The sequence below is a fragment of the Suricata suricatta genome, chromosome 11, assembly GCF_006229205.1.
Source record: "Suricata suricatta isolate VVHF042 chromosome 11, meerkat_22Aug2017_6uvM2_HiC, whole genome shotgun sequence".
NCBI classification, from domain to species: Eukaryota; Metazoa; Chordata; class Mammalia; order Carnivora; family Herpestidae; genus Suricata; species Suricata suricatta.
In genome coordinates this window covers 8027769-8042384 of record NC_043710.1, presented here as the reverse complement: position 1 = coordinate 8042384, position 14616 = coordinate 8027769, and the positions used below count along the sequence as shown (strand labels likewise).

General features: G+C 41.2%; 1 protein-coding gene across 1 annotated transcript in view; it reads left to right on the top strand.

Moving 5' to 3' along the window:
• Window positions 1-14616, top strand: part of LOC115271934 (solute carrier family 22 member 9-like) — a 30402-nt gene that overhangs the window by 10948 nt on the left and 4838 nt on the right. Inside the window, exons 3-6 of the mRNA XM_029914900.1 lie at window positions 1944-2098; window positions 2192-2360; window positions 3092-3215; window positions 14294-14409. Coding sequence (XP_029770760.1) covers window positions 1944-2098; window positions 2192-2360; window positions 3092-3215; window positions 14294-14409 — 564 coding nt within the window. The remainder of the gene's footprint in view (window positions 1-1943; window positions 2099-2191; window positions 2361-3091; window positions 3216-14293; window positions 14410-14616) is intronic.

Here is a 14616-nt window from a genome sequence, read left to right as displayed (position 1 = left end):
CATACGGCTCCGGCTCAGGTCATGATCTCATGGTCCGTGGGTTCAAACCCCGAGTCAGGCTCTGTGCTGACAGCCAGCTCAGAGCCTGGAGGCTATTTCGGATTCTGTGTCTCCCTCTCTCCCTTACCCTCCCCTGCTCATGTTGTCTCTCTCTGTCTCTCAAAAAAAAAAAAAAAAAAAGACCCAGACTTAGCAGAGAGGAGTTCTTAGGCAACTCCATCACCAATTTTGTAAAAATTCTTTAATGTTTTTTAATTTAGTTTTGAGAGATGAGAGAGACAGTGCAAGCAGGGGAGGGTCAGAGAGAGAGGGAGACACAGAATCCGAAGCAGGCTCCAGGCTCTGAGCTGTCAGCGCAGAGCCTGATGCGGGGCTCGAACTCACAAACTGTGAGATCATGACCTGAGCCGAAGTTGGACGCTTAACTGACTGAGCCGCCCAGGCGCCCCACCATCAGCAGTTTGATGTTTTGTTCCATGGATGTTCCTTTATATAGTGTAGCCGTGACCTGCATGGTCCCGGAGCCCCAGGAACAGATTTAGAGCTCAGGCTACCACAACCAAATACCATAGACTAGGAGGCCTAAACTTCAGACATTTATTTTCTCAAGTTTCAGAGGCTGAGAAGTTCAAGATCTAGGTGCAGAAAGATTTGGTTCCTGGTGAGGTCTCTCTTCCTGGCTTCAAGTCAGCTGTCTTCTTTCTAGGGCCTCAGATGGTGGAAAGAGAAGGGGAGAGATCTTTCTGGTCCCTCTTCTCATAAAGTCGCTAATCCCATCATCAGGACCTCCCAGGTCTCATCTAATCCTAACTACCTCCCCCACAGCCCATCTCCAGACACATTTCACTGGGGATTAGAGCTTCAATATATGATTTGGGGGAGGGGGACACACCTCAGTCCATAACAGGTCCCTGTGTTATTTTTTAAAAAATTATTTATTTTTGAAAGAAGAGGGAGAGAATGCATAAGCGAGGGAGGGGCAGAGGGAAGGGGAGAAAGAGAATCCCAAGCAGGATCCTCACTGTCAGCAGAGAGACCCCAACACAAACCATGAGATCATGACCTGAGCCCAAACCCAGATTTGGACGCTTAACTGACTTCACCCAGGTGTCCCAGGTGCCTTGTGTTCCAGACACTGCACAGACTCTTTACTATATTAACTACATGTGATAGTACAAGACATACGTGATGTGTTAAAATTTCCAGTATTGCAACCTGTCTTATATGGCGTCGATTGGTTTCCAAGGGTCTGGTAGCAGATTGGGGAAGAAGCTTTGTTATATGCAGGACGTATTTACAAACAGGAAAGTTGGTTCTGGGAACTCCTACTCCTTTTTTTTTTTTTTAATGTTTATTTATTTTTGAGAGAGAGAGGCAGAGTGCCTGCAGGGGAGGGGCAGAGAGAGAGGGAGACACAGAATCAGAAGCAGGTTCCAGGCTCTGAACTGTCAGCACAGAGCCCAATGTGGGGCTCGAGTTCACAAACTGTGAGATCATGACCTGAGCTGAAGTCAGATACTTCACCAACTGAGCCACCCAGGAGCTCAAGGGGGATGTTTTAATAAGTGGAACTTTGCCCTTGAGACTTGAAAGAATCAACAGATAATCAAGAGTTGGTCTTCCCAGGGGCGCCTGTGTGGCTCAGTTGGTTGAGCGTCTGACTGCAACTCAGGTCATGATCTCACAGTTCGTGAGTTCGAGCCCTGCATCAGGCTCTGTGCTGACAGCTCAGAGCCTGGCGCCTGCTTCACATTCTGTGTCTACTTGTCTCTCTATTCCTCCCCTGCTTATGCTCGCTCACTCTCTCTCTCTCTCTCAAAACTAAAATAAAAAACAAAAAAACAAAAACATCCCCTGAATTTCAAAGCTTGTCTTTTTTGTTGTTGTTAATTTTCCCATCAGGTTGTTGTTATTCCCAAAACTAACCTGTTCCCATTCCTCAGGTTGGGGAGGACGTTAATTCTCAAGTGGTGTTTCCTCCAGCTCGCCATCACCGACACCTGTGCAGCCTTAGCTCCCACCTTCCTCATTTATTGTACACTCCGTTTCCTGGCTGGCTTTGCCACCAAGACCATCCTGATAAACAGCATAATGCTTAGTAAGTAAACACCTTGGATCTTGACATTCTCCAAGCTTTAACTTTGAAATCCCAACTTTGAAGTCAAAATCCTGCTTGATTTTCTTCTTTCAGTTGTAGAATGGACAGTGCCCAAATTCCAACTCATGGGAATGGCAGTGGCCACATGTGGTGCATGCGTGGGACAGATGATCCAGGGAGGACTGGCTTTTGCCATTCAAGACTGGCATACCCTTCAGCTGGTGTTTTCTGTACCATTATTTGTCATTTTTCTTTTCTCAAGGTATAAGTTTCGTTTCTCCCTTTGTGTTAGAGGATACTGGATGCAAGACACATGGAATGAAGACAAGAGTTCAGTTTCATCCTTAGTTAACACTTGAGCACGTGCTCTCCTTACATGTCCAACATCCAGTGCAAGAAGCTAAACACACAGAGTTGCCAGATAATATCAAGGACACTCCATTAAATTTGAATTTCAGATAAATAATACATTTTTTGGTATAGCATTCCAAATACTGCATGAAGCATAGCCACACCAAAAATTACCCATTGTTTATATGAAATTTCTGTTTATCTGAGAGTTCTGTATTTTTATTTACTAACCTGATAAAATACAGGGTGCCTCATTAAAGTAACATTTCAAGTCAATAACAAATACTTTTCAGGGTGAGTATGTCCAAAATATTGCATGAGACGTAGTTATACTCAAGAGTTACTCTTAATTCACTGTTCATCTGAATTCAGATTTAATGAGGCACATTATTTTTAGTTCCTAAACCTGGTAACATCCCCCTGAATAAGATGTGGGGTGCAGTATTGCCGTTAATGAAAGTCTACAGCGTGGAGAGGTTATCCTCACAGCTTCCTAGGTACAGAATCAGCTGGTTTTCTATTGGCTGGCATAAAAAAAAACAAGAGGTAGATACCAGATGAGAAGGGAGAGGCATTTCGGGCCAAAGGTATGTGAAAAATGGGCACATGGGAATTGACCACACCTCTGTCTTCTTTGATCAGGTGGCTGGTGGAGTCTGCTCGGTGTCTGATTATCACCAACAAACCCGAGAAGGGCTTAAAGGCACTTAGAAAAGTTGCCCTCCTGAATGGAAAGAAGAATGTCGGGGACACCCTAACCATGGAGGTGAACAGGAAAGAGAGTTGGCTATGGGATGTAGGGGAGACCCAAGACTCACCCTGACATAGGCACCAGCTGGTGTCCCTGGGATGAATAGAGGGTGGGAACACAAGTCTGACTTGGGGTCTTCTCATATCATTGTCCTGGTTCTCAGTGGCTGTCAACACTGTTTGAGTTCACATAAAGAGAGAACATCCTGTTGCTGAGAACTAGCCATGGATATTATACTCAACACATGAGCAGATAGCTCATAGTGTTTCTGATTGCAAAGATTGTGTGTTTGTCTCTATGTTAGAGAAAGTAACAAAGACTAATCCATTCCTTTCCATTAATATTCTGATGGTCCTTTTTCAGTATAGTCAGACCAGTAGAAGGGAGGCTTAGGGGCCATGCAGAATAGAGCATAAGGAGGATCACTTAATTGTTAATTAGGTCATACACTCTTTCATTAATGGTGTATTACTGAGTGCCTCCCTGGGCCACTTCCGTTCTCTCCAGGAAATATGGTATTGGCCACAACAATCCAAATCTCTGCTTTGTGGAGTTTACATTTTGCTCATTACAGGCTCCAAGAGCATGACTCTATGGAAATGCCTCAGAGAAGTCCTTTTTAGTTCCCACCCTGGGCTTGGAAGACCGATATTGCTGTGGATCATAAAGTGAACCATTCATCATGTCATGAATGTATAAATTATTTATCAAAAAATTATAATGTGCTAGGCACGTGTGGTTCAGAATCCCATGTTTCAAGGAACTTTAGGTATTAATAAGAAAAAATTAATATACATTTTAAAGTTAAGACCGATTATAGGGCGCCTGGGTGGCTCAGTTGGTTGAGCGTCCAACTTCAGCTCAGGTCATGATCTCACCATTCATGGATTTGAGCCCTGCATCGGGCTCTGTGCTGACAGCTCAGAGCCTGGAGGCTGCTTCTGATTCTGTGCGTCCCTCTCTGCCCCTCCACTGCTCATGATCTCTCTCTGTGTCTCTCAAAAATAAATAAATGTTAAACAAATGTTTAAAAATAAATAAAATAACACAGATTAGATCTATCTTCTTAAATTTTTCACTGTGAAATGCAGTATTGTTAACTATAAGTACAATGATCTCTAAAACTTTTTCATCTTGCATGACTAAAACTCTGTACCCATTGAATAGCAATTTCCCATATCCTTTGTCCCTAGTCTTTGGTAAACCATTCCACCCATTGTTTTGTTATTTTAATATTTTATGTACCTCATATAAGTGGAATCGTGCAGTATTTGTCCTTCTGTGACTGCCTTATTTCATTTAACAAAGTCCTTGAGATTCATCTATATTGTAGCATATAGCAGGATTTCCTTTTTTATGGATAAATAATATTCTGTTGTGTGTGTATACCACATTTTCTTTGTCCATTCATCCACCGATGGTCATTTGGTTTGCTTCCATGGTTTGGCTGTTGCTGCAATGAAACTGTGTGTGCAAACATCTCTCCCCTGTTTAGAATTCTTTGGGATATATAACCAGAAGTGAAACTGCCAGATCATATGGTATTTATATTGTTAACGTTCCTGTTTGCAATGATAAGGGAATGGAAAGAATGCTGATAGAGACCAGGAAAAATCATCTACCCTTGTTTCATTGAAAAGGGGGAGGCTTAGAGTCTAGACAGTCAAGGAGAAGCAATAAAACATTCCTGAAAACATGTTCAATGTACATATGAAAGATTTTTCTTTTTCTTTAATGTTTATTTATCTATTTTGAGAAGGGGAGGAGGGACAGAGAGATAGAGAATCCCAAGCAGGCTTTATGTTAAGGTGGGGGGGGCCCAACATGGAGCTTGACCTCATGACTGTGAGATCATGACTGGAGCTGAAATCGGGAGTCAGACACTTAGCTGACTGAGCCACCTAGGTGTCCCTGAAGGAGTTTTCTTTTCTTTTTTAAAATATAATTTATTGTCAAATTAGCTTATATACAATACCCAGTGCTCATCCCAACAAGTGCCCTCCTCAATGCCTATCACCCATTTTCCCCTCTTCTCCACCCTCCAATCCACCCTCAGTTTGTTCTCTGTATTTAAGAGTCTCTTGTGATTTGCCTCCCTCCCTTTCTGTTTGTAACTATTTTTCCCCTTCCCTTCCCCCATAGTCTTCTGTTGAGTTTCTCAGGATCCACATAGGAGTGAAAACATATGATATCTGTCCTTTACTGACTGACCTGTTTCACTCAGCATAATATCTTCCAGTTCCATCCACATTGCCACAAATGTCATGATTTCATTCTTTCTCATTGCCAAGTAGTATTCCATTGTGTATGTATATATACTACATCTTCTTTATCCATTCATCAGTTGATGGACAGTTAAGCTCTTTCCATAATTGAAAGAGCTGCTATGAACATTAGGGTACCTGTGCCTCTATGCATCAGCACTCCTGTATCCCTTGGGTAAATTCCTAGCAGTGTTATTGTTGGGTTGTAGGGTAGTTCTATTTTTAGTTTTTTGAGGAACCTCCACACTGTTTTTCAGAGCAGCTGCACCAGTTTACATTCCCACCAGCAGTGCAAGAGGATTCCCATTTCTCCACATCCTCACCAGCATATGTAGTTTCCTGATTTGTTCATTTTAGCCACTCTGACCAGCGTGAGGTGATATCTTATTGTGGTTTTAATTTGTATTTCCCTGATGTTGAGTGACATTGAGCATCTTTTCGTGTGTCTGTTAGCCATCTGGATGTCTTCTTTGGAAAAGTGTCTATTCATGTCTTCTGCCCATTTCTTCACTATATCATTTGTTTTTCAGGTATTGAGTTTGGTAAGTTCTTTATAGATTTTGGATACTAGTCCTTTATCTGATATGTTATTTGCAAATATCTTTTCCCATTCCGTCGGTTGCTTTTTAGTTTTGTTGATTGTTTCCTTTGCAGTGCAGAAGGTTTTTATCTTGATGAGGTCCCAATAGTTCATTTTTGCTTTTAATTCCCTTGCCTTTGGAAATTTGTCAGGTAAGAAATTGATGAGTTGATGCCTTTTATTTCATTTTGTTGTCTGATTGCTGATGCTAGGACTCCCAACACTATGTTAAACAACAGCGGTGAGAGTGGACATCCCTGTCACATTCCTGATCTCAGGGGGAAAGCTCTTAGTTTTTCCCCATTGAGGAGGATATTTGCTATGGGCTTTTCATATATGGTTTTTATGGTGTTTAAATGTGTTCTTCTATCCCAACTTTCTTGAGGTTTTTATTAAGAAAGGATGTTGTATGTTACCAAAGGCTTTTTCTGCATCTATTGACAGGATCATATGGTTCTTATCCTTTCTTTTATTAATGTGATGTGTCACATTGATTTATTTGTGAATATCGAACCAGTCCTGCAGCCCAGGAACGAATCCCACTTGATCATGGTGAATAATCCTTTTTATAGGTTGTTGAATTCAATTTGCTAGTATATTTTTGAGAATTTTTGCAACCATGTTCGTCAGGGATATTGATCTGTAGTTCTTTTTTGTGGGGTCTCTGTCTGATTTGGGAATCAAGGTAATGCTGGCTTCATAGAATGAGTCTGGAAGTTTTCTTGAAGGACTTTTCTTAAAACAACTTTATTGAGGTATTATAATTAACATACAAAGAGCTGTACATTTTTAATGTACACAGCTTGGTGAATCTGATAAGTACACATCCAAACATCATTACTACCACATATGCAATAAACATATCATCACCTCCAAAAACTTTCTCCTACCCTTTTCATTCATTACTTTTTGTGATAACACTCAATATAAAAACTAATAGCAGAATTTCAATATACAGTATAATATTTTAATGATAGGCAGTATGCTGTACAGTGGATCCCTAGGACGGAGTCACCTCTTATAACTAGAACTTTGTACTCTTTGACAAATATGTCCCCATTTCCCAAATCCCCCAACACCATTCTGTTCTCTGCTTCTTTATTTCCAGTCTTCACATCTTAGTCTTTAACCTTTTGTGAACTGGTTTTTATGTACGGTGTAAGATAACTTTCCAGTTTCATCCTTTTATATGTGAATATCCATTTTCCACGCACCGTTTACTGATGACACTATCTTGTTCCCACTGTAAATTCTCGACACCACTGTCCAAGATCACATGACTGCATATGCTGAGTTTATTGCTATTCTGCTTCGTTGGGCTGCATGTCTGTTTTTATACCAGTGCCATACTCTTGGATACTGTAGTTTTGTAATAGATTTTGAAATAAGAACATATGATACCTCCGTCTTTGTTTCTGTTTAGAAATTCTTTTGATTATTAAAGGTCTTCTGTGTTTCCATATGAATTTTAGGATTTTTTTCTTTCCTTACTGAAGAATAGTATGTTATATTCGTTTCTGGGATAAACAACTCTATTCATTATGCTACGCTCACCGCAAATGTAGCTATTACCTGTATTACCTGTCACCGTACAGCACTATTATACCATTAACTATATTCCTCATGCTGTACTTTTCTACTTCATGACTTATTCATTCCACAACTGGAAACCTATACCTCCCACTCCTCATCATCCATTTTGCTCACCTCCCACCCTTCTGGCAGCCATCAGTCAGTTCTCTATATTTATTAATCTGCTTTTGCTTTTTTAGTTTGTTTTGGTGTTTTGATCCCCCACATAAGTGAAAACATGTGGTATTTGTCTTTGTCTGACTTACTTCACTTAGCATAATACCCTCTAGGTCCATTGGCGTTGCCACAGATGGCAAGATCTCATTCTTTTTTATGGATGTATATGTATATATGTGTATGTTATGTAATATGTGCATTATATACACACATATATATTATACACATACCGCATCTTCTTTATCCATTCATCTATCAATGGACATGTGTGTTGTTTCCATATCTTGGCTATTGTAAATAAAGTTGTAAGGGTGCATATGTCTTTTTGAATTAGTGTTTTTGGTTTTTTTTGGTAAATACCCAGTAGTAGAATTACTGGGTCCTATGGTATTTCTATTTTTAATTTTTGAGGAACCTCCATGCTGTTTTCTGCAATAGCTGCACCAATTTACATTCCCACCAACAGTGTTATATCCTCTTATTGGATTGCTCCCTTTATCATTGGGTAATGCCCCTCTTTGTCTCTTGTTATAGTTTTTGTTTTAAGGTCTTCTTTATCTGATGTAAGCATTGCTACCCCAATTTTTTTTTGCTTCCATTTGCATGGAATATTTTTTTCTCATCTCTTCACTTTCAGTGTGGATATGTCTTTAGGTCTGAAGTGGATCTCTTGCAGGCAGCATATGGATAAGTATTGTGGTTTTTTTAAATCCATTCTGCCACCTTATGTCTTCTGATTGGAGCATTTAGACCATTTACATTTAAAGTAATTATTGATATACATGTACTTATTGCCATTTTGTTGTTTTCTGGTGGTTTTTGTAGTCTTTTTCTGTTCCTTTCTTCTTCTTTTGTTCTCTTTCCTTGTAATTGATAACTTTCTTTAATGTTATGCTTGACTTTCTTTCTCTTTATTTTTGTCTACTATAGGTTTTTGGTTTGTGATTTTCAAGAGGTTCATACATAGCATCCCAAGTATATAGTAGTCTATATTAAGTTGATCACTTCAGTTTGAACACATTCTAAAAGAACTTCCTTTTCATCTCCCTCTCCTCATTTCATGTATATATTGTCATATTTTACATCTTATTATTTTGTGAGTCCCTGTAATTAATTCTTTACTTGTAATTGATTTTATTACTTTTGTCTTTTAACCTTGATCCTAGCTTTCTAAGTGATTGCTGTACTATCTTTACTGTAAGTTTGCTTTTACTTATGAAAATTTTTCCTTTTTGAATCTTCTCACTTCTAATTATGGCCTTTTCTTTTTCACTTAAAGAAGTTCCTTTAACATTTCTTATAGGGCCAGTTTAGTGGTGATGAATTTTTAACCTTTTGTTTGTCTGGGAAACTCTTGATCTCTCCTTCAAGTATGAATGGAAATCTTGCTGGGTAAAGTATTCTTGACTGTAGGGCTTTTTCTTCCCTCTCAGCACTTTGAATATGTCATGTCACTCCCTTCTGGCCTGAAAAGTTGCTGCTGAAAAATCAGCTGATAGTCTTATGGGGTTCCCCTCACATGTAACTAGTGGCTTTTCTCCTGCTGCTTTTAAAACTCTCTCTTTAGCTTTAATCTTTGGCATTTTAATTATTATGTGTTGTGATGTGGAACTCCTTGGGTTCATCTTTTTTGGGGCTCTCTGTGCTTTCTAAATTTAGGTGTGTGTTCTCTCCCCAGGATAGGCAATTTTTCATCTATTATTTTTCTAACTAAGTTTTCTCTCCCTTTCTCTCTTCTTCTAGGATCTCTATAACATGAATGTTTGTTTGCTTGATGTTATCTAAGAGGTCCCATAACCTATCTTCATTTTTTATAATTCTTTTTTTATTTTTGCTCTTCAGCTTGAGTATTTTCCATTTCCCTATCTTCCAAATCACTGATATGTTCTGCATCCTCTATACTGCTGTTGATTCCTTCTAGGTTTTTTTCCCCCATATCAGTTATTGTATTCTGTTACTCTGAGTGGTTCTTTTTTATAGTTTCTATCTCCTCACTGAAGTTCTTGCTAAGTTCATCCATGCTTCTCTTCAGTCTGATGAGCATTCTTATGACCATTACTTTGAACTTATCAGATAGATTGCTTATGTCCTTTATTTAGTTCTTTGTCTGAGGTTTTGTCTTGTTCTTTCATTTGGAGCATGTTTCTCTGCCTCCTAATGTTGCTTGACTTCTTGTGTTTGTTTTTATGAATTAGCTGGAACAGCATTTCTCTGAGACTTGAAAGAATCATCTTGTGTATGGTTATCCCCTGTGTAGATTTTCTGTGTCTGATGACTTTTGCTGGCTGGCTGGAGCTGTGGTTGGGAGTCCTGGGGTGCTCCGTGCTAGGGCTGTCCTGGTGGGAGGCCTGGAGCTGAAGCGGGCATGGGCCAAGGTGGTCCCAGGCCTTTCTACACAGAGGGGTCCTTGGCAGGACAGCTGAAGCTGAAGGAAGAGCAAGCTTGGGGCTCCAGGGGCTCTCCATGCAGAAGACACCCTAGCAGGACAGCCGAGTCTTAAGTGAGCACACGCTGGCTTGTTCTAGGTCTCTCTGCATAGAGGGCACCTTGGCAGGACAGCTGAACTTGAAGTGAGTGCAAGCTAGGCTGTACCGGGACACTCTGTACAGGGGACACCGTAGCAAGTGGTTGGAGCTGAGGTGGGTGCAGTCCAGGGAGGGTCCAAGGGTACTCCGCACAGGAGGTGCCCTGGCAAGTCATCTGGAGTCAAAGTGGTGCTGGCCTGGAGTGTCCCAAGATGCTTTGCACTTGTGTCGTGTAGGAGAGACAGCCAGAGCTGTAGTCAGTGTTGGCCAGGGGTGTCCTGGTGTGCATCACACTGGGGCACCTTGGTGAGAAAACTGGAGCTGGTATGGGCGAGGGGCCCAGGGCTCACTGAGGCAGTAAGCTGGCTAAGGAGCTTGGACTCTGCACGCATCTATGCTATCAAGGTGGGGAGGTTTACTCTCCCTCTGACCTGGAGAGTGTGCCAACAGCAACCCTGCCATTTGGCAGAGTTGTAGGGCTTACTCTTTTATAATTCAGGTACTCTTTTCAACTTTGGCCTTATTTTCCTGGGCCCTAGGGGAGACAAGTCTGCTCATAGTCCTTTGGCACTGTCCCTCCCCACTCCAGTTTGCAGTGGCCGAGGTGGGCGTCCCCTTATCTATCATGTCTCCATCTGTCTTGCCATTCTCTGTGTGGTCTTTCTATCATTTGTTGTGCAGAAGCTGTTCCATCGACCCTCAGGATGAACCCATCTTCTTCAGGATGGATTTCTCTGTAAATACATATAGATTGGTGCGTCCTATGCAGGAAGTGAGTTCAGGGTCTTCCTATATTGCCGCCTTGGATTGGAACTCAGGATTATTTTTCTCCTCCTCCCCCTCCTTCCCTTCCCCCTTTTCTTCTTCCCCCTCCCCTTTCTCCTTCTCCCCCTCTTTCTCCCCACCCTTCTCCTTTTAGAAACATTTATTTGAGGGGCACCTGGGCGGCTCAGTCAGTTCAGCCTCCGACTTCAGCTGGGTGTTTTAATAATACTAACTTTTCCAACCCATGAACATGGGATTTATTCCTTTTTTCCTTTTGTTTGCTTTAATCTCTTCAGGGCTTATAATTTTCAGTGTATCAGTCTTTCATTCCTTGGCTAAGTTTATCTCTAAGGATTTTTTTTAATGTTTTGTTTCTTTTGAGAGAGACAGAGACAGAGACAAAGCACAAGTGGGGGAAGGGCGGACGGAGAGAAGGAGACACAGAATCCGAAGCAGGCTCCAGGCTCTGAGCTGTCAGCACAGAGCCTGACGCGGGGCTCGAACTCATGAACTGCAAGATTATGACCTGAGCCAAAATTGAATGCTTAACCTAGTGAGCCACACAAGAACCCCAAGACTTTATTATTTTTGAAGCTATTATAAACAGATATTTTCTTAATTTCATTTTCAGATAGTCTGTTGCTGGTGTATAGAAATGCAACTTATTTTTATAATTTGATTTTGTATCCTGAAACTTTATTGAATTCCACTTATTAGTTCTAACAATATTTTGGAGGCGTCTTTAGGGTTTCCTTTTTTTTAAATTTTTTAATGTTTTATTTATTTTTGAGAAAGAGAGAGACAGAGCATGAGGGGGGAGGAGCAGAGAGAGAGGGAGACACAGAATCTGAAGCAGGCTCCAGGCTCTGAGCTGTCAGCATGGAGCCCTACATGGGGCTTGAACCCACGAACTGTGAGATCATGACCTGAGCCAAAGCCAGACGCTTAAGCAATTGAGTCACCCAGGCGCCCCCTTCTTTAGGATTTTCTACATATAAGATGATGTCATCTGTCAAAGGAGATAATTATTTCTTCTCTTCTGATTTGGACACCTTATGTTTCTTTTTCTTACCTAATTGCTCTGGCTAGTACTTCCCAATCCTATGTAGTTTTAAAGTGGCATTCTTGTCTAGTTCCAGATCTTAGAGAAAAAGCTTTCAGTTTTTCACCATTGAGTATAATGTTAGCTGTGGGTTTCTCATATATGGCCTTTAAGGTAAGTTCTTTCAATACCTTTTTCCTTGAGAGTTTTTTTTAAATCATGGATGTGTGTTGAATTTTGTCAAATGCTTTTTTACATCTATTGAGATGACCATATGATTTTTAAAAATGTTTACTTATTTTTGAGAGGAGACAGAGGATCCAAAGCATGCCCTGTGCTGGCAGCACAGAGCCCGATGAGGGGCCCAAACCCACGATCTGGGAGATCATTACCTGAGCCAAAGTCAGATGCTTACCCAACTGAGCCATCCAGGCGCCCTGATATGATCATATGATTTTTAACCTTCATTCTGCTAATGTGGTGTATCACATTTTAAAATTTTGCTTATGTTGAATTATGCTTGCATCCCAGGAATAAATTCCACTGATTCATGGCATGCGTGTGCTGTCGAAGTTGGTTTACTCATGTGTTGTTGATAATTTATTACCTTTGTTCATCAGGGAGATGGGCCTATAATTTTGTCTTTGTCTGACTTTGGAATCAGAGTCATACTGCCCTCCTAAAACACATTTGTAAGTGTTTCCTCTTATTCTATTTTTGGAAAAGTTTGGGAAGGGTCAGTGTTAATAACACATGTTTGATAGAATTCACCTGGGTAACCATCTGGTGTTGGGCTTGTATTTTTAGGATACTTTTTATTACTGTTTCAATCTCCTTATTAGTTTTGTTTCTTCAGGTTTTCTATTTCTTCTTGATTACATTTTGGTAGCTTGTTTGCTTCTATGAATTGATCCATTTCTTCCAGGTTGTCTACTTTGTTGGCATGTAGCTTTTTGATTAGTCTTTATGATCTTCTTTATTTCTGTGGCATCAATTGTGAGGTCTCCTCTTTCATTTCCGATTTTATTTATTTGAGCCTTCTCTCTTTTTCTCATGGTCAGTCTCACTAAAAGTTTGTCCATTTTGTTCTTTTTTTAAAAAAATCAACTCTCTTATCAACGTTTATATTTTGTTTTTCCCCCTAATTCGTGTTTGTGTGTTTGGAGAAGGAGTCACCTCTTCCAGGCTTTACAGTCTATCTTTGGCAGAAAAAAACCCTTCACCCATCCCCATGGCTGGGATTCTGGGGAGACCAGTTAGCAGGGTTCTTCAGCGGGTCTGCTGTCTGGGTCCATTGGTGTGTGGACCATTTGCCAGAGTCTGCAGGGTTGGGTCCACTGCTAGGTTCATGAATAGACAGGTAATTTGAAATAAAGCAAGGGTGGAATATGAATACCAAAGAGGGAGACATATCCTGGACCATAGCGTGTAGGAACTTAATGCTACTTGAAGGTAGTTACATTTGAAATGGGTCTTACAGGTTAAGGTAGAACTAGCCAGGTTTATTTTAAAAAACTTTTTTTGTTTATTTATTTTTGAGACAGAGAGAGACAAAGCATGAGCGAGGGAGGGGCAAGGGTGGGGGGAGACACAGAATCTGAAACAGGCTCCAGGCTCTGAGCTGCCAGCACAGAACCCGATGCAGGGCTCAAACTCACGGACTGTGAGATCATGACCTGAGCTGAAGTCAGACACTTAGCTGACTGAGCCACCCAGGAGCCCCAGAAGTAGCCAGGTTTCAATCAGGCAGTGATAGGGGGGCCTGACTCAGTTGGTTAAGGGCCCGACTTCGGTTGAGGTCATGATCTCACAGGTTTGAGTTCAAGCTCAGCTTCCAAGTCTGTTGTGCCCATTTAGCATAAATGGAGCTTTGGCCTTAATCCAAGTAACTCACATCTGATTCCCTTCCTGATCTGAATGTCTAACATACACATCCATTCTGATGCCCTGCAGCCCACTCAGATCTTGTGTTTAAAGAGTCCTTGTTGCTACGTAATTATCTTGAAGTTCCTTTCACTCCTTAATTCACCTTCCACGTGCAAGGACATCTCTGGTGTCTCTATTTCCTACTAACTGTAACAGCAGGTGGCCTAGCTTACCTCCCTGAGGAGCCCCGCAGTGCCTACATTTTGCAACAACTGAACAGTTTCTCCTTGCTGTTGTTGAAGGTTTTGAGATCCAGCATGCGGGAGGAGCTGGAGGCAGCCCAGGAAAAAACCTCTCTCCGTGATTTGTCCCGGACACCTACCCTGCGCAGAAGGATCTGTTTTATGTCTTTTGTGAGGTGGGCTTCACGCTGTGCATGAAGAATTTTCCAATAGGGAAGACATGGATCTGTTCCTTTCAAAGGGTACAAGCTGTTGCAGGGTCAGATTGGGAGAGAAAGCATGAGGATGCTATAAAGGTTATTGCATTTTTAGGGGCACCTACGTGGCTCAGCCAGTGAAGCATCTGATTCTTGGTTTTGGCTGGGATCGTGGGATCCAGCTCT